The 21477-nt window shown below is 48.4% G+C and overlaps 1 protein-coding gene across 4 annotated transcripts; it reads left to right on the top strand.

The window, feature by feature from the left end:
* The first annotated feature begins 277 nt into the window (after positions 1–277).
* LOC126999998 (protein sprouty homolog 3-like) lies at positions 278–21126 on the top strand. Of its 4 annotated transcripts, none has more exons than XM_050863357.1 (2): positions 278–444; positions 17850–21126. In XM_050863357.1, the coding sequence occupies exon 2, from the start codon at positions 17902–17904 to the stop codon at positions 18772–18774; it is 873 nt and encodes a 290-aa protein (XP_050719314.1). In that variant the 5' UTR covers positions 278–444; positions 17850–17901; the 3' UTR covers positions 18775–21126. The 4 variants fall into 4 exon arrangements, with proteins under 4 accessions (XP_050719314.1, XP_050719317.1, XP_050719316.1 ...); XM_050863360.1 differs by lacking the exon at positions 278–444 and adding an exon at positions 494–1253; XM_050863359.1 differs by lacking the exon at positions 278–444 and adding an exon at positions 1294–1552.
* The last annotated feature ends 351 nt before the right edge of the window (positions 21127–21477 follow it).

Raw genomic sequence — 21477 nt, 5'->3', positions numbered from 1 at the left:
TAGTTTCAATGCTAAATTTGCGATGGTCCCGTTTTAGGGCCAAATAATTGCGCGAGTAGGGAATATTCTGATACAATCCGCGACTGATTCCTGTGCGATGTGGAAGACATTTTCGGTACTGTTCAAGCAGGAAATATGATATAATACTAATTTTCAGTAAATGTGTTGTGTAAAATCCACGCTGAGAAAGTTAAATCACGGAATAATGGAAAATTTGTGGCGAAGCGGACTCCCCCTCGCCGCCACAGTGGAGCCGCCCGTGTCTCGCCTGGGCTGGGCTGGCGCTGAGGCTCCATATTTGGTTCAACTGTGAGAGGGTGAACACCGCTGCCCTGCCCGTGTGCTCCCAAGGATTATATCGACCTTTGGATTTATCACAAGCCTCCTGAACCTCCCTCGCCGCCGCCTGTGGATTTACCTACTGATGCGAATTTGTGGGAATAGGTAAGTGTGGCGGGTAGGGACGGGGCGGCGAGGTGACAGAGCGAGCAGCAGCCATTTCATTCAGTGTGGCGAGGTGCGGAGAGTCCCATTCATAAAAACCAAGGAGAGTCTTCGTAGCCAGCGGTGCCACGGGTGACGGAGGGGCGTGCAGCGGCCAGGACCCACCCCGCCGCCAGTGTCGTGCCCCCAGCCAGCCGCCCAGCACGAGAAAGGAGGCGCGAGGAGGGAAATAGTGGAGGAATAGTGGTTAATCTGAGCATGTGTGTGGTGGTGGTGGTGGTGGTGAGGGAGGGAGAGGGAGAAAGAGAGGGAGAGCTCGCTACCACAGCCCTCCCTTCTTCATGCCTCCTCCTCCTCCTCCGCCGCCACCCACCCCTCCTGCCGCACCCCAGCAGTCCGCCCGGCGCCCTTGCTACGAACAGGGAGAGAGGGAGAGGGAGAAAGAGAGAGGGAGAGCAAGCCACCACAGCCCTCGCTTCATGACTCCTCCTCCTACATCTCCTGCGCCACCACCCTCCGCTGGATTGCATGATGGCGTCGCCCTCCTCCTCCTCCTCCGCCTCTTCCTCCTGCACCGCCTACCCCTGCGTCTTCTCTTACTCCTCCGCCACCACCTCCTCCTCCAGCATCGGCAGTGAAGGAAGGGAAGGGCGGAGGAGAGCCATGGTAGTTGTCTGCACGCCGGAGGAAGTGATGAAACCAATGGCCGACAACACTGACTGACTGATCGTGAGGGAAGGAAGGAGGCTGCACACAAGTGACTGATGCTGGAGCTGACTTACGTACATACAGCATAACGACGTGTGTATGTATGTATGCTGTGTACGTACGTGGGGGTTTGTGTGCGTGGAGGAGGAAGGTTATGAGTCGAGGTGCGTGGAGGCAGTGTGTGAGCATCTGAGTTCGTTGACGGAAGGAAGGAAGGAGGGAAGGCCAGCGACTGATTGATTGATTACTGTGTGTGTACTACGTGTGTGAAAGCTGTGAAACGATGACTTATGCCGCATACGTGATAACCCTACCTAGATACCGGCCAGTGATTGATTCTACGTGTGTACTTACCAAACAGTGAAGACTACCACGACTACGATTACCTACCACCGCCAGTGTATGTATGTACCGGTAGATGTGTACGTCAATCATGCGTGTGTGTACTTTCAAGTGTATTCTGTGACTGTGCTGCTTATGTGTATGTGTATGTATACGGATTACACGAAGATACATCACCAGCATCATCTGAAAGAGCAAGAAATATATACAGTTTACGACAGAGAAGAGGAAATTATGTGACAGTCGATTTTATTTCGTATGTGAAAGTATGTTTGGAAGCTGTCGGGAGAGTATACACATGGAAACACATATACTTTCCTGTGTGTTCGTATGTATATTCGCGGGTGTGCGGTTTTGCGTGCTTATCCGTATGCGAAGAAAGCGTTGAAAAGTGAACTCGGGATGTAAATAGAAGAAAATGAAAGCAGGAGAAACGAAGAAGAGCGAAATATCCGGTGGTGGTGATCCCTGTGTGTGTGTGTGTGTGTGTGTGTGTGTGTGTGTGTGTGTGTGTGTGTGTGAAGGATTGGTGAAAACTCCTTGGTGTGTTGTGTCCGGGATGAAACCTTAAAGAGAATCTACCCAGCAGTGGACGGAGAGAGAGAGAGAGAGAGAGAGAGAGAGTAAAGAAAAAAAAAAAGGTTTGATTCATTATAAGCAGACGCCCCGTGCTGGTGTCCTCTAGTTCTCTCCTCCTCCTCACCTCCTCCCTCCCTTCTTCTCCATTGCAAGACCCCTTCCTCTTCCCTTCTCTCTCGCTGCCTCACCCTTTCTCTCCCCTTCATGTCTCCTGCACCTGCCCTTCCGTTACTCCTTTTTACATGGAAGTACTGTCATTTCTCCCTTCTTTTCGCATCCCTTCCCTTCCCATTTCGATCCCTTACCTTACCTTTTTCCCGTGTAGTCTTTCCTCCTTTCCCTTCCCTTCCCTGTATTCCCCATCCATCCTTCCTGTTTCTCCTTCCAGTCCTTCCCTCCCGAAAAATTATCAGTAATATAGAAGGAAAAAGTAATATGCGCTGAAATGAAAGACTGAAATGGCTGCTCGCTCGCGACGTCCCGTGATCAATGTGTGATAATTCATATTACTTAACGCTCATTAGTCTGGTTCAACCTCTTTTTAAGGCATTAATTAGTGAGGTACTTTAATTATCAGGTATTTATATTAGTTATCCCTTGAAGATTACTTGAGTGTCAGTTAAGTATAATATGTAGTAGTGGGTGTGGAAGTGTATGTTTCTTCTTGATATATAATGACTTTTTTTTTTTTTGCCGTATGGGTGTTGGTGTCGTGATTTGTGTGTTAGTATGAAGAATAGCTTGTGTGATTTTGTTGTGTTTGTGTGTGGACGATTTACCATTAGTTTTTATGATGTTTATTATTATTACATTTTTTTGTGCCTGGATATTTTTTTCATTGATGGCTTCACAAACCTTTCCCAGCGCGCGCACACACACACACACACACACACACACACACACACACATTCACACATTCACACACAGTTTAACCGGCGCCGAACTTGGGAAAATTGAAGAAAATTGGTTTCAAGAATTATGGGAATGTGGAGGCGAGATGGGAATGATCGAATGCTTGCCATGGCGGTCACGTTGAGTGCCAATACGATAGATACCTCCAAGAAAAGGCTAGATAAGGTCAGGATGGGGTTCAGGCTTACAGGAGCTGCATTGTGTGGGCTTACCGGCATCTTGTAGACTCCTTATGTTCTGTTTACTCTTAAGAATTATCCCTCAACCCCTTGCATCCGTCATTACTTGAGAGAGGGTAAGGGAATTTTATGCAGGGTCGAGGGCTTGCACCAGTGTATTCTTATATGCCGGTAGATTTGCAAGAGGGATTGTGGTGGTGCTTGGAGGGTGTTGTGGTGTCGGGAAAGTGCTGATTCTGGGTATGGCGATGCTAATGTTATGGCGTTGGTGCCGCTATTTGGTCTACGGTTGGAGATTTTTATGGTTTGAGTTCTGTTTTGCCTATAATTTGATTTAAAGTGTGTATGGTTTTAAGTTCTGTTAAGGAATACTACAGCTTGGTCGAGTTAGATATGGCGGTGTTGATGGTACATGTGGTGGTGGTGATGGTGGTGGTGGTATGGACATGGAGAGAGGTGAGAGGAAGGAATGGTTGCGTACACAGTAAATAAGCTACCATACTACTTCTTGGGGTGATTGTCGTGATGGTGGAGATGGTCAGTGGTTGCGGCCGATGACCGTGACTGACTGACTGGTTGGTTGGTTGACTGACTGGTTGGATATATAGCTGACTGGTCGATTGCCGGTTAGTTTTTTGGGTTGACTGATCAGATAGCTGGTAGGATGACTGACTGACAATGCTATATGGACGACAACTGAACGGTTGGTTTGGTAGAAGGGTCAATTTAATGGATGGTTGACTGGCTGACTGACTGACTGGTTGGTGGGTTGACTGGTGGATGTGTACAGATTAAGAGCCTTGACGGGGGGCGTGGGCGTGGGGGGAGGGGAGCAGGGGGGCGTTAGTGACCGCAAGGAAGAGGAGAATGAAGAGCGACAAGTGTTCGGCCGGACGGACAGACACACAGACAGACAGACAGACCCATGTAGCGTGCGGTTCGGTTAGGCGGCTCTAGAGGTGCTGTGCGGCGCTGTTTGTGCTGACGTGGTATCAACGTGAATATGACAGGGAGGGTCTTTTGGGGCGGGTATTTCGAGGCCATTATGCTTTTGAAGTGTTCTCGATACATAACAATCATCATGTGTGTTTGTGTGTGTGTGTAATGATTTAATGTTTATACTGTGAATAGAGGATTGTCAGCGTATTGAGGACTCGATATTAACTGTAATCCATTAGTGTTGTGTTATAGTTTACCTCGTAGAGAGTCGGTATGGTTGTGAGGGCTGTGGTTATATATTACATAGATGATTTGATGTTCTGCGGTTCATAATGCTTGCCAAGAATATAGGCGCTCGTACAGTGTTTTGGTGGGTCAAGTATGCTGGGTTGGTCTGTGTGGGATGACTGTGTTCCTTGTGGTGATGTTCCCTTGGTCTTCTGTAATGTTCGCTGAGGTCTAAGTTATGTGCCTCTGGTCTTTTTCTTGGTATGCTGTTAGTCTTGGTCGTCAATCATATGCCTCCTCTGGTCTTCTGTTTCTTGTATGATTGTATTGGTCTGAGTCATTCTTCATCTGGTCTCATATTTCTCGTGGTCTGTTTTGGCTTGAACCACATGCCTCTTCTCGACAGCTGTTCCTCATGGTGTGTGAATCATCGTCTCTTCCGGCCACTTCTTCCTTGGTACATTGTTTCAATCATACGTTTCTTATGGTCTCATACGTATCATCCTCAGAATTCTCATCTAGGGTCTTGAGTCATGCATCTCGGGTCTTTTGGGATATGTGTTAAGTCTGAATTATTGCTTTGGGGACATATCTCGTTTGGGCTTGGTCTCATACATATTGCCCTCCAAATTCTCACCTAGGGTCTTGAGTCATGCATCTCTCGTCTTTTGGGATATGTGTTAAGTCTAAAATATTGCTTTAGGGGCATACATCTCGTTTGGGCCTATGATTCATGTGTCCTTCTCCGTGGGGACATCGCCCTTTTTTGTGTATAGGGACCCCGTCTTACCGTGGCCCATGTTAGCTCGAGTCTGGGATAGTATTATTGGGTGATGGGTACCGAGGAAGGACCTTGGTGGGGACTTTTTTTCTCTCACCTCTCTGGTTCAGTGGCTCTCCTCTTCTCTCTCCACGATGACATGACTGGAGTGTGAGGACGTGTCTGTGTATGTCTTTCTCTCTTTCGCTCTTCTTTATTCTGCTTCGTAGTATCGATATATATTTGAAGTTTGTTTTGTGTATTTCATAAAGGGCATCAAGTTTGTCTGATTTGTTTGGCATATTCTCTCTCTCTCTCTCTCTCTCTCTCTCTCTCTCTCTCTCTCTCGCTGTGTCCGACAAGTTTTCCTCTGTAGTAACATCACATCATGCGATCGAACGGTACAAAGACTGCCGTTGTGAATTAGAACTAAGAGGGAGAGAGAGAGAGAGAGAGAGAGAGAGAGAGAGAGAGAGAGAGCATTCGATTCGTGGCCTGAGTGCGTGTGTGGGAGATCGCCGGCGTGTCTGCTTCCTCTCCTCTGCCACCGTCTCCTCTCGCCTTGACATTTGCTTAATCGTATCAAGCAGAAGAGAATCATGGCATTATCTTTCTCTCCACGAAGCAGCGACAGGAACTTCGTCTCGTCTGCGCATGTGTGTGTGTGTGTGTGTGTGTGTGTGTGTGTGTGTGTGTGTGTGTGTGTGTGTGTGTGTGTATGAGGGGGTTTAGGAAGCGAATTCATACATATAGAAGAAAAGAGAGATAGAAGGAAGGAAGAGGATTTACACAAGTGGAAGAGGGTATGTAAAAGGAGTTCCACAGATGAAGGAAATGGGGAAATAGGGAAGGAAGAGGAAGATGAGTCGTGGGGTGGGGGAGGAATAGTAGAAGGAGTGGAGGAAAAGAGAAGGAAATTGAATTGGCAACTCAGAATAAGGTTTAGAAGGACGTAGGAGTGAAGAGGGAAGAAGAGTATGGAAAATACATAAGAAAGAGTAAGATGAGTTGTGGGATTGGTTAGGAATAGTAGAGGTAAGGAAAGGAGAAGAAGAGAAAGAGAACAAAAAGGGAAGGGCAGCACACAGTAAGGATTAGAAGAAAGAAGGAGGGAAAAGAACAAAACGAGATGAAAGAAGCAAGACAGGTGGATTATTGAAATACGCGAGTAAGAAGAATAGGAACTTAAGCTTTCAGAAGACGACGAGGAGAAAGAGGGAAGGAAGGAAGGAAGGAAAGAAGAAAAATCAAGGCAGGGAAGAAAGATGGGCGACCCGATAGTGGTTAATGTATGAAGGTCGGAAGGGAGATGTAGGAAGGAGGAAGAAGAGAAGGAAAAAGAAAAAAAAAGAGGGCATAAAGGTCTGAGGTGATACCCTTGTTTTGGACGGTGGAAGGACAGACAGATAGACGTGTGTGTGTGTATTTGTGTGTGTGTGTGTGTGTGTGTGTGTGTGTGTGTGTGTGTGTGTGTGTGTGTGTGTGTGTGTACTAGGTGGCTGGCTGACTCCTTATCTTCTCAACTGATAACACACTTAGCCGCCACTTGAGGCTCCACCATTCATTAAGACGCGGAGGAAGAGGAGGAGGGAGTGGGAGAGAACACCTGAGCGTCATTGTAGGAAAGAGAGGGAGGAAAAAAAACTAGCGAATGAATGAAACCACTCAGCCATCCTCGAGTGGACCGACTGAGTGACTGGCCAAGCTGACTGACTGACTGTTGGTACTCTTCTTTACGCTTCTGTTGCAACACACTTTCTGGCTTCGAGTTTCAGGCTTCAATTAACTGCAAGGAATATACGTCTCTCTCTCTCTCTCTCTCTCTCTCTCTCTCTCTCTCTCTCTCTCTCTCTCTCTCTCTCTCTCTCTCTCTCTCTCTCTCTCTCGTGTTTTTTTTTTTTTTTTTTAGCATAGGGAAAGAAAGGAAAGTTTAGATAAGGTGGAGAGAAGAGGGAAGGGAAAGTGGAGTCGGTGTTGGTGTTGGTTAGTGGAGTTGGTAAGGTGGTGATGATGGGTGGTGGTGGAGGGTGAAAGTAGGGAAAGGTGGTTGTGGAGGAGCGGGAAGGGAAGGGGTGGGGGTGATGGTGGCCAAGGGAAGGTAGTGGAGGTGGTGATGGTGGTGGTAGTGAGGAGGCGACAGCACCAGCACATCCGCAGTAAAGCAGAGCCGGCCGCCAGCATCCTGTCCACCACCACCCTCGCCATCATCACCACCACCCCCATCACCATCACCACTACCCCACCAGTATTTGTCTCTACCACTTCATAACACGTCACTTTACACACCCCTACCACCACCACCACCTGCACCATCATCACCATTACCACTACCATCGCCATTCTTTCATAACAAGGGAGCGTTTGTATACTTTTTCTGCATACTACTACTACTACTACTATTAGGCCTACTTCTACCGCTACTACTATTACGTCTTATCAAACGTATCCACCACTACTATCATTGTTGTTGTCATTATTTTTTATTGTTGTTATCTTATCACTGTGTGTGTGTGTGTGTGTGTGTGTGTGGTTAGATTGAGGAAGTTCTAGTAATTTCAGGGACACACACACACACACACACACACACACACACACACACACACACACACAAGATCATCAGACGAATTATGCAGTGAAGGATTTAAGAAACGTACCTACATACATACAGAGAGAGAGAGACCAGGAACACCCCCTTGGCGTTAGTGAGTCTTCACATCCGGCGGAGAACGATTACCGGAGGAGTCTCTCTCTCTCTCTCTCTCTCTCTCTCTCTCTCTCTCTCTCTCTCTCTCTCTCTCTCTCTCTCTCTCTCTGATATATGTACGATTTCGTTGTGTCGCTATAAGTATGTATCATTTTGAGTCTCTCTCTCTCTCTCTCTCTCTCTCTCTCTCTCTCTCTCTCTCTCTCTCTCTCTCTCTCTCTCTCTCTTCCTTGGCCGCGGGAAAGGAAAGGACGGCAAGGAGGGTGAAGATGAGTGGTTATTAGGAATAGGAGGGAGGAAAGGGAGGGAAAAAACGAGCTAAGGTGCCGTGAGAGAGAGAGAGAGAGAGAGAGAGAGAGAGCTATTCTGGTATTTACGTTTTATACGCTTATACGCTTTCTGCTCATGCTGATGCTGTTTGGAGGAGGAGGTTGCTTACTCAAGAGGTGGAGGAGGAGGAGCAGGAGGTCTCGAGAAGATACTTAAACGAAGGAGGAAGAGAGAGAAGGATAAATAGATGTAATGCATTCAAGTGGAGGATGCGAGCAGCCACAATCAAGGGCGGCAGACAAATTATTAAGAGCTCGTGTACGGTAATTACTTGTGTTCGTGCTTTGTAACGTTTGCTGATCTTAAACGTTTTTGTGGGTTATGAGAAGGTCAGGCGGGGAGGTGAAGTAAGAAGAAAAGGAGGAGGAGGAGAGAAAAATATTGATAGAAGATTAGGTACTACTGAAATTAAAAGGAAGAATAGAGCTTTAGTAACAGCATTAAGTGGAGAAGTTGAATTTAAAGAGAGAGAGAGAGAGAGAATTACTACTGGGAGATGAAACACTAGAAAAAAAGGAGAATATGTCTTTCGTAACAGCAGTAGATGGAATAGATAAAAAAAATCTGAAGAAGGTGAATTGGGAGAAAGAGAAGAGAGGAAATTACTGAAGGGAATTGAGATACCAGAATAAAAAAAAGGAAGAACATAACTTTTCGTAACATAAGTAGGTAACAAAGATAATAGAAAAAGAAAATCAATAGAAAGAGTAGGAGTGGGTAGTTGGGGAAGCAGATAGCAGGGCAGGAGTAACAATGCCCCGCCCACCACCACCACCATCACCACCACCACCACAACCATGAACGTGTGTATAACCAGCTCACGTTGGCGCCATTGGGTGCAGGGGGCGTTTTTGCCCTTCCCCCCCTCGCCCCCCACCCACACACCCCGTCACCCACCCTTTCCCGCCTTCCTTCCTTCCCTCCCTTCCTCCCTCTCTTTTGATCATACATACACACCCCCACACCCTGCCGCTTCTTCCTCCCTCCCACTTCCTCTCCTCCCTTTCCTCCACTTCCTCCCTGCTTCCTCTCGTTCCTTCCTTACTCCCACACCATGTCTGCCTGTCTGTCTGTCACTCCCTTTCTCCCTCCCTCACTCTTTCATTTCCTTTATTTCCTTTAATGCGTTTCTCTCTCATTCCTTCCTCTCCACTACATTCCTCCCTCCCTCTTTCTTTTCCTTCATTGTGTTTCTTCCTCCTTTCTTTCCACCTACATCTTTTCCTTACTCCCTCACTTTATCATTCCCTCCCTTCCACTCCATGCCCCACTTCCTTTCTCTCTCTCTCTCTCTCTCTCTCTCTCTCTCTCTCTCTCTCTCTCTCTCTCTCTCTCTCTCTCTCTCTCTCTCTCTCTCTCATCTCTCATCTCTACCCCACTCATACCTTTTTCCTCCCCTTTCCTTCCCTCCTCTTTCCCTCCCAGTTGCATCTCTTTTTCCATATCTATCGCCCTCCAATCATAGTTCATTCCCTCACTGCATCCGTCCCCCTTATGTCAATTTTTCTCCTTCCTTCCTTCCTTCCTTCCTTCCTGCCCTCCCTTCCACCCCCATTTCCTTCCTTCCTTCACTTCTCCCCACCTGGCTTGTCTACCTTCACGCCATTTCAAAGGTAAAGAAAGAAGATAAGAAGGAGGAAAAGACGTGTGTGTGTGTGTGTGTGTGTGTATGAATTGAAAGTGTCTGCAGAGTGTATGTATGTATGTGTGTGCACGTACTTATGAGTTAAAGTACCTTGTGTGTGTGTGTCTTTAATTCATTTTTGTTTTGAAGTGAAAATCCAATGGTCATGATGGGCGGTAGTTGTAAGTGGTGTTGGTGGTGGTGGTGATGACGGCTCTGGTGGTGATGGTGGTGGTGAAGGTGGCGTGATTCCCTCCCTCCTTTTCCCCCCACCCCCATCACGAGGTATTTGCAAGCGGTGATGGTGGTGGTGGTGATGGAAATGGAGATGGCGGTGGTGGTGGTGATGGCGTGGCACTGGTAGGGGGTGGCGGCTTGGTTTTCTGCTCCTCTCTCCCTCCTCCTCCTCCTCCTCCTCCTCCTCCTCCCGGTGTGGCCTTGAAGTACATCGATCAAACGTTGGGGGATAAGTTATTTAGGGCGCTGGTGTGTGTGTGTGTGTGTGTGTGTGTGTGTGTGTGTGTGTGTGTGTGTGTGTGTGTGTGTGTCGTTGTAATACACTTCCACAAACATCATCTCCACCTCCACTTCTCTCTTCCACCTTCTCATCTCCATCTTTTCTTTCTCCACGTCTTCTTCCTCTAACTCCATCACCTCCTCCTCCTCGTGCTCTTTTCGAACCCAGTATCCTCAACTTCATCTCTTCGTTTTCATTCTCCCTTCCTTACTTCTTACTCTTTCCTCCTCCTCCTCCTCCTCCTCCCTTTCTTCCTTCTCAGACTCAACTTCTTTTTCATTCTCCCTTCCTTACTTCTTACTCTTTCCTCCTCTTCCTCTCCTCCTTTCTTCCTTCTCAGACTCTATTGACCCTCCTTTGACATCTTTCCTCTTCACTACTTCGCCCTTCTTCCACTCCTTCACCATCACTGTCACCACTAAGCCTCCCCTTTCTCACCCCCTCCTATCATTTCTTCCTCACCCATCTTCGCACTTCAATCTTAATCTTCTCCTCCTCCTCCTCACTGTCTGTCTTCATTCCTTCTCAATTCCCATTTCAGTTTTTCCATTTCACCTCAAACCCATTTCCACACACCTACCCATTTCTCCATCTCCATTCTCCTCTTCCCTTTCTCTTCTCTTCCTCTCTTTTTCTCTTTATTCTTTCTCCTCTCTCACCTTCATTCTCTTCCTCGACTTCCTTTCTCACCTTTCTCCTATTCATCAACTTCCTCCTCTTCCCATCGTAATCAGTATACCTCCTCCTCTCCCTCCCGTCCTCCTCCTCCTCCTCCTCCTCCTCCTCCCTCCCTCCCTCCCTCCAGCGATCTCTTTACTAATACATAAACCGAAGAGTTTCTTTGTATTTGATCTCCTCCCCATGACTGGATTCTCTCTCTCTCTCTCTCTCTCTCTCTCTCTCTCTCTCTCTCTCTCTCTCTCTCTCTCTCTCTCTCTCTCTCTCTCTCTCTCTCTCTCTCTCTCTCTCTCATTTATATCTAATTGGTATTGGCTTAATTTCTTCAACAACTTCCTACTCATGCTGCTGTTTTTACCATCATTTGTTTCTGCTAGTACTCTTTTTTTTTGGCACTAAGTAATATTACGTACTAAGAAGATTCGTCATGTTTGAATTATAACTAGGGTTCTTTTTTTTTTTTTGTGTGTGTGTGTGGTCAGTAATACATTGTGCGGTGTGTGTGTAGGGGGGGGGCTATGGTGCTCGCTTTATTTATATATGTCTTTGTTTTCTATCAAGGACTCTCAATGCTTCATACTTCTCGTTCCTGTATTCCTTCTCCCCTCCATTCTCTCATTCTTGTATCCTTCCTTTCTCAATCCTTCATCCCTCTCTCCCTCCCTTTTCCCTCCTTTCTCTCTCCTACATCCTTTTTCCCCTCCATTCTCATTCTTGTATCCTTCCTTTCTCACTTCTTCATCCCTCTCTCCCTCCCTTTTCCCTCCTTTCTCTCTCCTACATCCTTTTTCCCCTCCATTCTCATTCTTGTATCCTTCCTTTCTCACTCCTTCATCCCTCCCTCCTTCCCTTCTTCACTGTCCATCCCCTTCCTCTCCCTCTCTCCCTCCCTTACATCACATACTCTACAGTCAACACCTACACCTCCATTCCTCACCTTGTTTCTCACACTCACCTGAATCACCACCACTACCACCACCACCACCATCTCCTACCTACCCCCTCCCTCATCTTTCATTTCCTTCCTCTCTTTCTTTCTCACCCCTCCCCCCCCTCCTTTCCTACTTTCCCTCCCCCTCCCTCTCTCCCAATTCCTCGCCCCCACACGATTACGGGAAAATCACTCGAAGGATATCCGTTAATTAGTGCCACCGCCGCCTCCCTTCCTTTCCCCTTCTTCCCTTCCCTTCCCTTCGCCTCACCTCAGCTCTTTCTTTTTCTCTCCGTCTCCCATCCGTGTAGCTTCGCCGCGACATTGGTTTTCTTGTGTTCTCTCTCTCTCCTCTCTCTCTCTCTCTCTCTCTCTCTCTCTCTCTCTCTCTCTCTCTCTCTCTCTCTCTCTCTCTCTCTCTCTCTCTCTCTCTCTCTCCATATTTTTCTTCCTTCATTACCTCCTCCATATTTATCATTGCCTCGTCCTCCTTCAGTACCCTCCTCCTTTTCCTCCTCCTCCTCCTCCTCCTCCTCCTCCTCCTCCTCCTCCACCGACTTAGAAGATTTGCGGGAAGCGGAAACGCGTTCACTAAGGACGTGACTGTGTGTGTGTGTGTGTGTGTGTGTGTGTGTGTACGTGAGCGGATGCGGTATGTAGCGGCTCTAACCCGTTCTATTAAGTCTTTTTTTTTCATTTCCCTACTTCCTCCTCCACTTCCTCCTCCTCCTCCTCCCTTCTCCCCCTCTTCCTCTTCATTTCTTCTTCATTATCATCTTGTCATTTTCCTCCTTCTTGACATTATTTCTCAGCTAATTTTCTTTTGTTCTTGTTTTTTTTTAATATTTACTGCTTTTGTTTTCTTATTTTCCTTCTTCTCTTCCTCCTCTTCATTTTCCTGTTGTCCTTCGTACGTTGATCACTCCAAACTCTTCACGCTACAAACCAACCTGAGAACAAGAAACAACGGAAAAACAATTCTAGCAAAGCGGTGCAATACCGACATCGGCAGGAGTTATTTCTCGAATAGAGTTGTTCGCCACTGGAACAGCCTTCCTGCAGGAGTGGTTAGCGCAGAGACCATCAACTCCATCAAGAAACGCATTGATCGCCACTTTGCTGCATCGGGAGTGAACTGAACGTTCCCAAGAGTAGATACACAAGTGCTTTAATCCTTCCCTGCAAGCCACTCCTATGGCAAACGGATCGATTAAATCACTGAACGCAGGCAGCCTAGTAATGAGCCAACAGGCTTTCTGCTGCCTGCTAGTCCATGTTTCCATGCTTCTCTTCCTCCTCTTCATTTTCCTGCTGTCCTTCTCTTCTTCCTCTTCATTTTCCTGTTGTCCTTCTCTTCCTCTTCCTGTTTATTACTTCTCTTATCATTTCGGCATTATGATATTTTGTGTTACTTTATTATTTGCTGTTTTGTATTTTTTTTTTCTATTATCCTTCTGTTCCTTTTCCTCGTTATATTTTAATTACTCATTTTACTTATATTTTGTTTTCATCTTTTTCATCTTGTTTCGGGAGTTTCATATTGTTTTATATTTCTTTTTTCTCCCCTTCTTCTTTTTCATCTTGTTTCGTTAATATTTACTGTTTTATATTTCTTCTTTCTCTTCTTCTTCTTCATCTTTTTCATCTTGTTTCGTTAATATTTACTGTTTTATATTTCTTCTTTCTCCTCTTCTTCATCTTTTTCATCTTGTTTCGTTAATATTTACTGTTTTATATTTCTTCTTTCTCTTCTTCTTCTTCATCTTTTTCATCTTGTTTCGTTAATATTTACTGTTTTATATTTCTTCTTTCTCTTCTTCTTCTTCATCTTTTTCATCTTGTTTCGTTAATATTTACTGTTTTATATTTTTTTTTCTCCTTCTTCTTCTTCTTCTTCATCTTTTTCATCTTGTTTCGTTAATATTTACTGTTTTATAGTTCTTCTTCCTCTTCTTCTTCATCATCTTTTTCATCTTATTTCGTTAATATTTACTGTTTTTATATTTCTTCTTTCTCTCCTTCTTCTTCTTCTTCTTCTTCTACCTCCTCCTCCTCCTCCTCCTCCTCCTCCTCGCCCTTTGTTCCGCGGTGTTCGTGACGCGATAAGTGACGAGAACGATTACTGCTGAGGCTGTTTTGTTATCGTCGCCTTCTCCTTCCTCCTCCGTTATTCTTTAGTCTTTTGTGCTTCTTTCTTTCCTCTTATCGTCCTCCTTTGTCGCCTCGCCGTGTAGCTTCCTGCTTTGTGATCACTGGGACGGCGTGACATTGTGGTTGTCTTGCCTAGTAGTAGTAGTAGTAGTAGTAGTAGTAGTATCATTATTATTACTCTTTCTGCAGTCTCTCCTATACTACTAATACTCCCACTTCTGCTACTATTACTACTGCTATACTGTTTATTTTTATTATTGCTTCTGTTGCTGATACTACTACTACTACTACTACTACTATTACTGTTGTTGTTGTTGTTGATAGTAAGACCACTACTACTTCTATTCCTGCTGCTACAAAATATCACCTTATTTTTAGTGATTACTATATAACTACAGGCGAGATTTTCACACACACACACACACACACACACACACACACACACCAATTGAATGCAGGAAGACGGTAGACAATAATTACATCTCTCCCTCCCTCTCTCCCGTCCGCTTGTAGGTCACGGTCCGCTACTGACCTTCCTTGACCTCTGTTCCTTAGCCTCCTTCCTCCCTTTCTTCCATCATAGCCTGTGGGAGGAAGGAGAGAGGAGGAGAGGAAGGAGGCGGAGGGATGGAGGGAAGAAGGAAAGGATATCTCTTGGGGGGGAAGGAAGAAGGAGGGGTAAGGGATATCACGAGAGAGAGAGAGAGAGAGAGAGAGAGAGAGAGAGAGAGAGAGAGAGAGAGAGAGAGAGAGTTGTCACCGGCGGCATGGGTGGAGGAGGAGGTGGAGAGAGGAGGAAAGGATGTCACCGGGGAGGAGGGAGAGAAAGGAGATCTTGTCTAAAGGAGGGAAGTAGGATGAAGGGAGAGAAGGCTGGAGGGAGGGAGGGAAGGATGGAGGAACGGGAGGGAACATGTACAGGGTAATCTTGGAGGACAAAGGAGGAGGAGGAGGAGGAGGAAAGATGAAGACGTTTTACTTTTTTTTTCATATATAGATTAATTTTTTTGTTCTTACCTGTGTATTTTTTATTTGAAGTAATTAACACTATTATTATTATTATTATTAGACTATTATGATTATTATTTTTACTGATACCTGTTTCTTTACCTTTCTTATTTCGTATCTCTTATCTGATACTCGTGTATGTATCTCTTGGGTGACAATTGTTGTGGTGATGGTGATGTCAGGGGACTAAGCGTGGTGGTGGTGGTGGTGGTGATTCGTCTGTTAAATATCTTCCATTCTTTATCTATCATTGCAGTGTAGACTTCTTGCTTCTTGGATTGCTATTGCGGTTGTCAGTGATGTTGGTGGTGGTGATTTTGGTTGACGTTGAAAATTGGTAATGTTGGTGATGGTTTTATGACGGTGAAGTGACTGGTGGCATAAGGGCTGTTGTATTGGCCTGATTGTGTCTGATGGTGATGGCAGTGGTGATGATTGTGGTGACATAACCGTCTGCCACTCTCGTTTGTGGTAGTGGTGATAGCGTGTAATGGTGATGATTGCGGTGGTGATGATGACTGCGATAGTATGTAATGGTGACGATTGTGGTAGTGGTGTTGACGGTAACTTAAGGTGTTGGTGATGAAACGAACAGCTTACATATGGCCGTGGTCGTGGTGATGGTGGTGGGGATGGTGGTGGTGGTGGTGATGAAAACATTAACAAATTACTAATACTGTCAACAGGAAGATAGGATTAATTTAGTCTTTGAACTTGAGGAAAATCATGAGGAAAATGAGAAAATAGGCGGAAAAGGAGGTGGAAGAAGGTGAAGAAAGGAGGAAAGGAAGAGGTGGAAGGAAAACCAAGATCATGAAATAGGAGATGGAGATGAAGAAAGAGGAGAAAGGGAAGAAGAGGTGGAGAAGGTGGAGGTGATGGTGGACTAGCTGCAAATACTTTTTTTCCCTTCTTCGTCCACTTCTCTCTTATGAAGGTGGATGGATGTGTGGGTGACGCGTGGATTGGAGGTGGATGTGGAAGAGAAACTATAGGTGGGGTATGGGGGTGAAGTCAGGTGGATAAGTGTTTAGAAGTGGGTGGAAGGGAGCGATTGAAAGCTCATGTACTGGTAAGTGGGTGGATGAGAGGGTGAACTAGATGGGTGAATATAATGTGGAGGGGAAGTGTGGGTGGGTGAGTGGGTGGACGAGGTGGGTAAATAAGGTGGACTCAGGTGGATGATAAGGGAGTGTGGGTGGGTGTGAAGTGGATGAGGAGGTGAGTGAGTGAGAGCCCCCTGATCACTTCCATGGATTGACCGCGCTCTCAATCCACCCACGAAATGCCTTAACCGCCTCCCTCAATCCCCTTCCCCCAACCTACTCCCCACCCACCTATCCACCCACTCCCCCCTTCATTTGTAACCACCCCTCTGCAGCGCCCCTTCTCCCCCCTTTTCCTCATTTCCTTTCACCCCCACCCTCATTCACCTCCCCCCACCCATCTAAATACCTCCCTCCCTCCTTTCCTCCCTCTCATTCCTCGCACGCCGCCCTCCTCTCCCCTCCCCTCCCCTACTTCTGGCCCACATGTAGCTCCCCTTTCCCTTCCCCCCTCCCCTCCTTGCCCCTCACACCCCCTCCAGTACATAAGACTGAGATTTCCAGCAAGTTAGCCAGGATCGTCGACCTTAATGATTAAGGGCGCGCGTTAAGCCCTTCTCGCCCTGAAGGGAGTGTGAGAAGGGAAGTTGGAGTTCTCCCTGAGTGGTCGAACATCCGCTCACTCCCTCCTCCCCCCATCCTTTACCTCCTCCTCCTCCTCCTCCTCCACCCACCACCACAACATAGCTCGCTGACTCCTCCCTCCCTCCCCTCTCTACCTATCTACCTACCTACCTACCCTAGTGTCTCCCTCCCTCCCCGTCTGCCTGGCCGCCATTTACCTCCTCCTCCCCTCCTCCTCCTCCCCCTCCCCCTCCCCCCCTCTACGTCCCTCATCCTCCTTCCTCCTCTACCTACTCGCATGTTTGGCCTATCCAACTATTCTCTCTCTCTCTCTCTCTCTCTCTCTCTCTCTCTCTCTCTCTCTCTCTCTCTCTCTCTCTCTCTCTCTCTCTCTCTCAGGTTTGTTTATGAAGGAAGATGAGAAGACACTAAGGGCGATTTTCTTCTTGTAAACAAAGAGAATGACACCCTTCCCTTCCCTCCCCTTCCCTCCTTCCCTTCCCTTCTCTTCCTTTCCCTTCCCTTCCCTTCCATCCTCTCGCCCTCTGCATTGATCATTACCCCCTCCCCTCTCTTCCTCCTGTCCCTACTCTCTCTCTCTCTCTCTCTCTCTCTCTCTCTCTCTCTCTCATGATGATTTATGCACCTTAAAAGTCTCACGTATTATTATTATTATTATTTTATTTCTGTTACCATGAATCTCGTCTTGGAATCTTGTCGGGGTGGGGCGGGGCGGGGCGGGGGTGGGGGAAGGGGGCAGCGATTTGGCTCTCCGTTCACATCCCCCAACGAGTGACCAACCACTTCTTGGAAAACACACACACACACACACACACACACACACACACACACACACACACACACACACACCTGCTTTCCCATAAACTCGCATCAAACGAAACACGTGTGTGTGTGTGTGTGTGTGTGTGTGTGTGTGTGTGTTTTGATTATTAGTGGTGATGACGCTAATGACAGGGCAAACTAATTATAATAATAGTAATATTTTTTCGTAGACAGGCAGATCCTGAAGTGTTAATCTCCTTGAATCATTTAGCTGAGTAGGCTGATGTAGCATGTTAGACATATTATTGATCCCTGTGAGTGGTGTTGGCGTGTTGGTGACGACCTGTGTTTGTGTGTTGCAGAGTGCTGTGGAGCGGCGGCTGAGGACATGATGCCCGACGTGTGCGTCCGGTGATGTCGCAGGATGGCCGGAGTCAAGGCGGGGGCGGCGCGGGTGGATGTGGGGGGTCGGGCGCCCCCGCCAGCCCCCAGGGGAGCCCCATCACGCTGTCCGTGCCCCGCCCAGACCACCAGCGCACCACCAACCTCTATGTGGATACGCCCTTCAAGCACCGCGTGGCGCCCCGCGCCCGCCCCTCCCACCACCACTCCCGCACCCACGTGGACCTGGCCCTGGTGCACGGCGCGCCCGCCCGCGTTAGCGGTAAGCGACCCAAGCTGGGCGTGACCCCTACCCCGGGCAAAGGAGTCCCCGCCAGCACCAGCGGCACTTCCCTGCAGCAGCAGCAGCCAGCAGGCAGCCGCACGCCAGTGATCAGCAAGCAGCCGGCCGCCCTCACCTTCACCAAGAGCGGAAGGGAGGAGAGCGATGGGGAGTCCATCATCTGCTCGTGGTGCGGCCGCTGCCGGTGCCAGGCGTGCACCAAGCCTCGGCCGCCGCCCGCCACCTGGCTCTGCCGCAACAAGTGCCTCTGCTCACCCGCCGCCGCCGTCGACTACGCTTCCTGCCTGTGCTGCGTGAAGGGCGTCCTCTACCACTGCGGCAAGGACAGAGAGTCTGGCCACGCCGCTCAGCTAGCCGACAACCCGTGCTCGTGTGGGGGGCGCCACGCCCTTCTGGGCTGGGCCTGCCTCGCCCTGGCCTCCATCCCGCTGCCCTGCCTACTCTGCTACTGGCCGCTGACGGGGGTTCGCCACCTGCTGGAGATGACCTACCAGCGGTGCACGAGCCACGGCTGCCGCTGCCCCCAGGGGCGGGGCCCGCGCCTCCAGCCTCCGCCGCCGCCGCCGCCCCCGGAGAAACGGCCGCTCCACGACTGCGCGTGAGAGAACTAGCGCCGCGCTGGCCGCCCTCCGCTGACGGCGGGCGGCCCGGCTCACCCTCTCAAGCTTTAATACCCTCGGGCCAGGGTGGCCGCCAGGCCCCGCGCCCCGCCGCCCCGGGGAGCGCTGCTCGGTGCCGGTGGGGCGGGCGTGCGCCCCTCCTAGTCATGGCCGCGCCCGCTGGCCGCCGGTCGCCTCTCGGGCACATCAGGGATCAAGGCCACGCCCACCAGTCCGCGGGCGGTGGAGGGGGCGGCAGCAACAGGCACCACATTGTTAGTAATTTATTCACCGTTGATTTGTCGGAGGATGAAGCTTGTGTTGGGGGCGGCCGGCGGGGCGCCCCCGATCCGCGCCGGAGTGAGGTGCCTCCACCCGCCCCGCCCCGCCCCGCCCCGCCCCGCCCAGTGGAAGCCACCAGGATGAATGGAGTGGGCCACCCCAGTACCTTCTAGTCGATCAATTAATGTTGTTGCGCGAATGTTGTTGTGGCGAAAAGACGGCCCGACTCTCCCCTCGCTGGCGGAGTGAGCGGGAAGGGGGCGGTTCTCCCTCCCTCCCTCAGTGACTGGCCTCAGCAGCCTGGGGGAGGCAGGCCCCCCGCGTCCTGAGGCGGCACCGTCGGCAGCGCAGTGCACAGCCTCACTCTGGCTTCCATGGCCGCGGCGAGTGACTCGTGTGAGGCGAGCGCCATCGCCGCCGCCGGAAAGAAAACTGGGAAACCTTTATGAAGAAAATATATATACATATATAATATAAATATATACAGTGGAGAAAGTGTAGCAGTGGAGGCGGGCGTGCCAGTACGGGTCAGTGAGGAGGACGCCGCCGGAGGAAGACTTGGCGGCGACGACGACGTGACGTGCAAGAAAGTCTATTTTTGAGTGGACGTTTAAAAATGTTTTTCGTCAGATTTTAACGATAGTTATTTGTTGAGTCGTCGAGGCGAGTCGTTACGAGAGTCGTTAGTCAGTCCGAGAATATTTAGGATGAGTCTTCCTCTCACCAGCCTGAGAGACAGACTGAGAGAGAATGAGAGAAAGAGAGCGAGAGTGAAAGAGTGTGAGTCGAGTCAACCAGTCAGTCAGTCAGTCAGTCAGTAAGTCAAGTTAGTCAGTCGTAAACACTGGGACGTGACGAGCGGTTCCCAGTCTTCGGTACTACTGTCATGAGGCTCAATATTGCGTGTCACAAACTCAGGGGTCTCGACCTCTGTCCCCCCAACCCATAACCCCCAACCCATCAACCCCATTACCTTCCTCCTCTCCCCCATCCCCCCACACTCCACTCATCTCCCATCCCCCCTCATCCCTCCCCCCCCCACACACACAAGCATGAAGACTGACCACTCGCTTGTCAGATCCCATAAAGTATTTTTTTATTGCTGTAGAATATTTAAATAAAACAAAAGGTCTAAAAAACATGAAGAGGCGAGGACGTGAACGGCCGGGCATGCTACAAGGGGCGTGGTGGTGGTGGTGGTAGTGGTGGTAGTTGTAGTGGCGGTGTCTCTTCCCCCACCTCCACCTCCTCCTCCTCCTCCTCCTCTCATTTAAACCATTCCTTAGTGCTGGGGTTGGTGGAGAGGGGGATATGAGGTGGTAGTTATGTAGGAGAACTTACCACTACCACCACTACTACCACTACTACGACTACTACTATTATTACATGCCACCAGTTAGCCCCTCCCTTCCCTGTAGTAGTGTGGACCGGTCGTATTCCTGATCCTCTTGTCCCTCTTTTCCCCTCCCTCTCCCTTCCACCTCCATGGCCCTCACCTCCTCCTCCACGTCCCCATGTGTATGCCCTTGCCACCCCCCGCGTCTGCCCCCTCTGTCCCCTCCCTCTCCTGATGTGTTTCTTATCTTGCCATTTCATCCGTATCATCATTGTCATCCATCTCCTTCACCCATTTTATTATTATTATTATTCTCTCATGTTTTGCTCATCTCCATTTTTTCCACCTTTTGTCCCTTTCCCATGTGTTATAGTACTTCTCCTCCCCTCGCTCCTCCTCCTCCTCTTCCCTTTGTTGATGTGTTAATAAGATTTATCGAACAAATAATGATTTTTGTTTCTCCCCTCTTGTAAAGTTACTGTACAGAATTGTCTATGGAGAGAAAGATGAAGAGAGAGAATGAGTATGAGTCAGAGATTAAGTGAGAAAAGAATGTATTATGTGTGCGTGTGTGTGTATGTGTTCGTATGTTTGTGTGTGTGAATGTTAACTATTATCGGTGTATAATTCTTCATTGAATAACTGCATTCGTATGTTTCAGATACTATATCGGCAGTTACTGTATGTATGTAAATAAATACTGAGCAATGAAATAATAACAAAAAGATGAAGATTTACCTGTGTGTTTAATTTGCATCACACCTTTGCATGTTACCTGTGGCGGCGGTGACGGTGGTGGTGATAATGGTGATGAGTATTATGGTGGTGGTGGTGGCGGTGATGAGGGAGAGTGAGGAAAGGAGTGAAGGAGGAAGTCCATCGGATTGGTTCATGTGTGTGTGTGTAGGAGGAGGAGGAGGAGGTAAAAGAAGTGGAATATGTGGTTCTTAATACTTAGGTGGAAAAAGAACTAAGGGGTTGGGTTGTGTATGAAGGAATGGCTTGTGTGTGTGGCGATGGGGTCAATTGAAGAAGAAAAGTAGACGAGTGTGTGACTATTGCAGTGTGGTTGCGACAGAAAGACCAAG

This window comes from Eriocheir sinensis, chromosome 17, assembly GCF_024679095.1.
Source record: "Eriocheir sinensis breed Jianghai 21 chromosome 17, ASM2467909v1, whole genome shotgun sequence".
In the NCBI taxonomy this organism is placed as follows: Eukaryota; Metazoa; Arthropoda; class Malacostraca; order Decapoda; family Varunidae; genus Eriocheir; species Eriocheir sinensis.
Note: the sequence above shows the minus strand (reverse complement) of the source record. Positions and strands in the feature narration are given on the sequence as shown.

Coding starts and splice junctions, on each gene's coding strand:
- LOC126999998 (XM_050863357.1), top strand. CDS start 17,902: ATGTCGCAGGATGGCCGGAGTCAAGGCGGGGGCGGCGCGGGTGGATGT.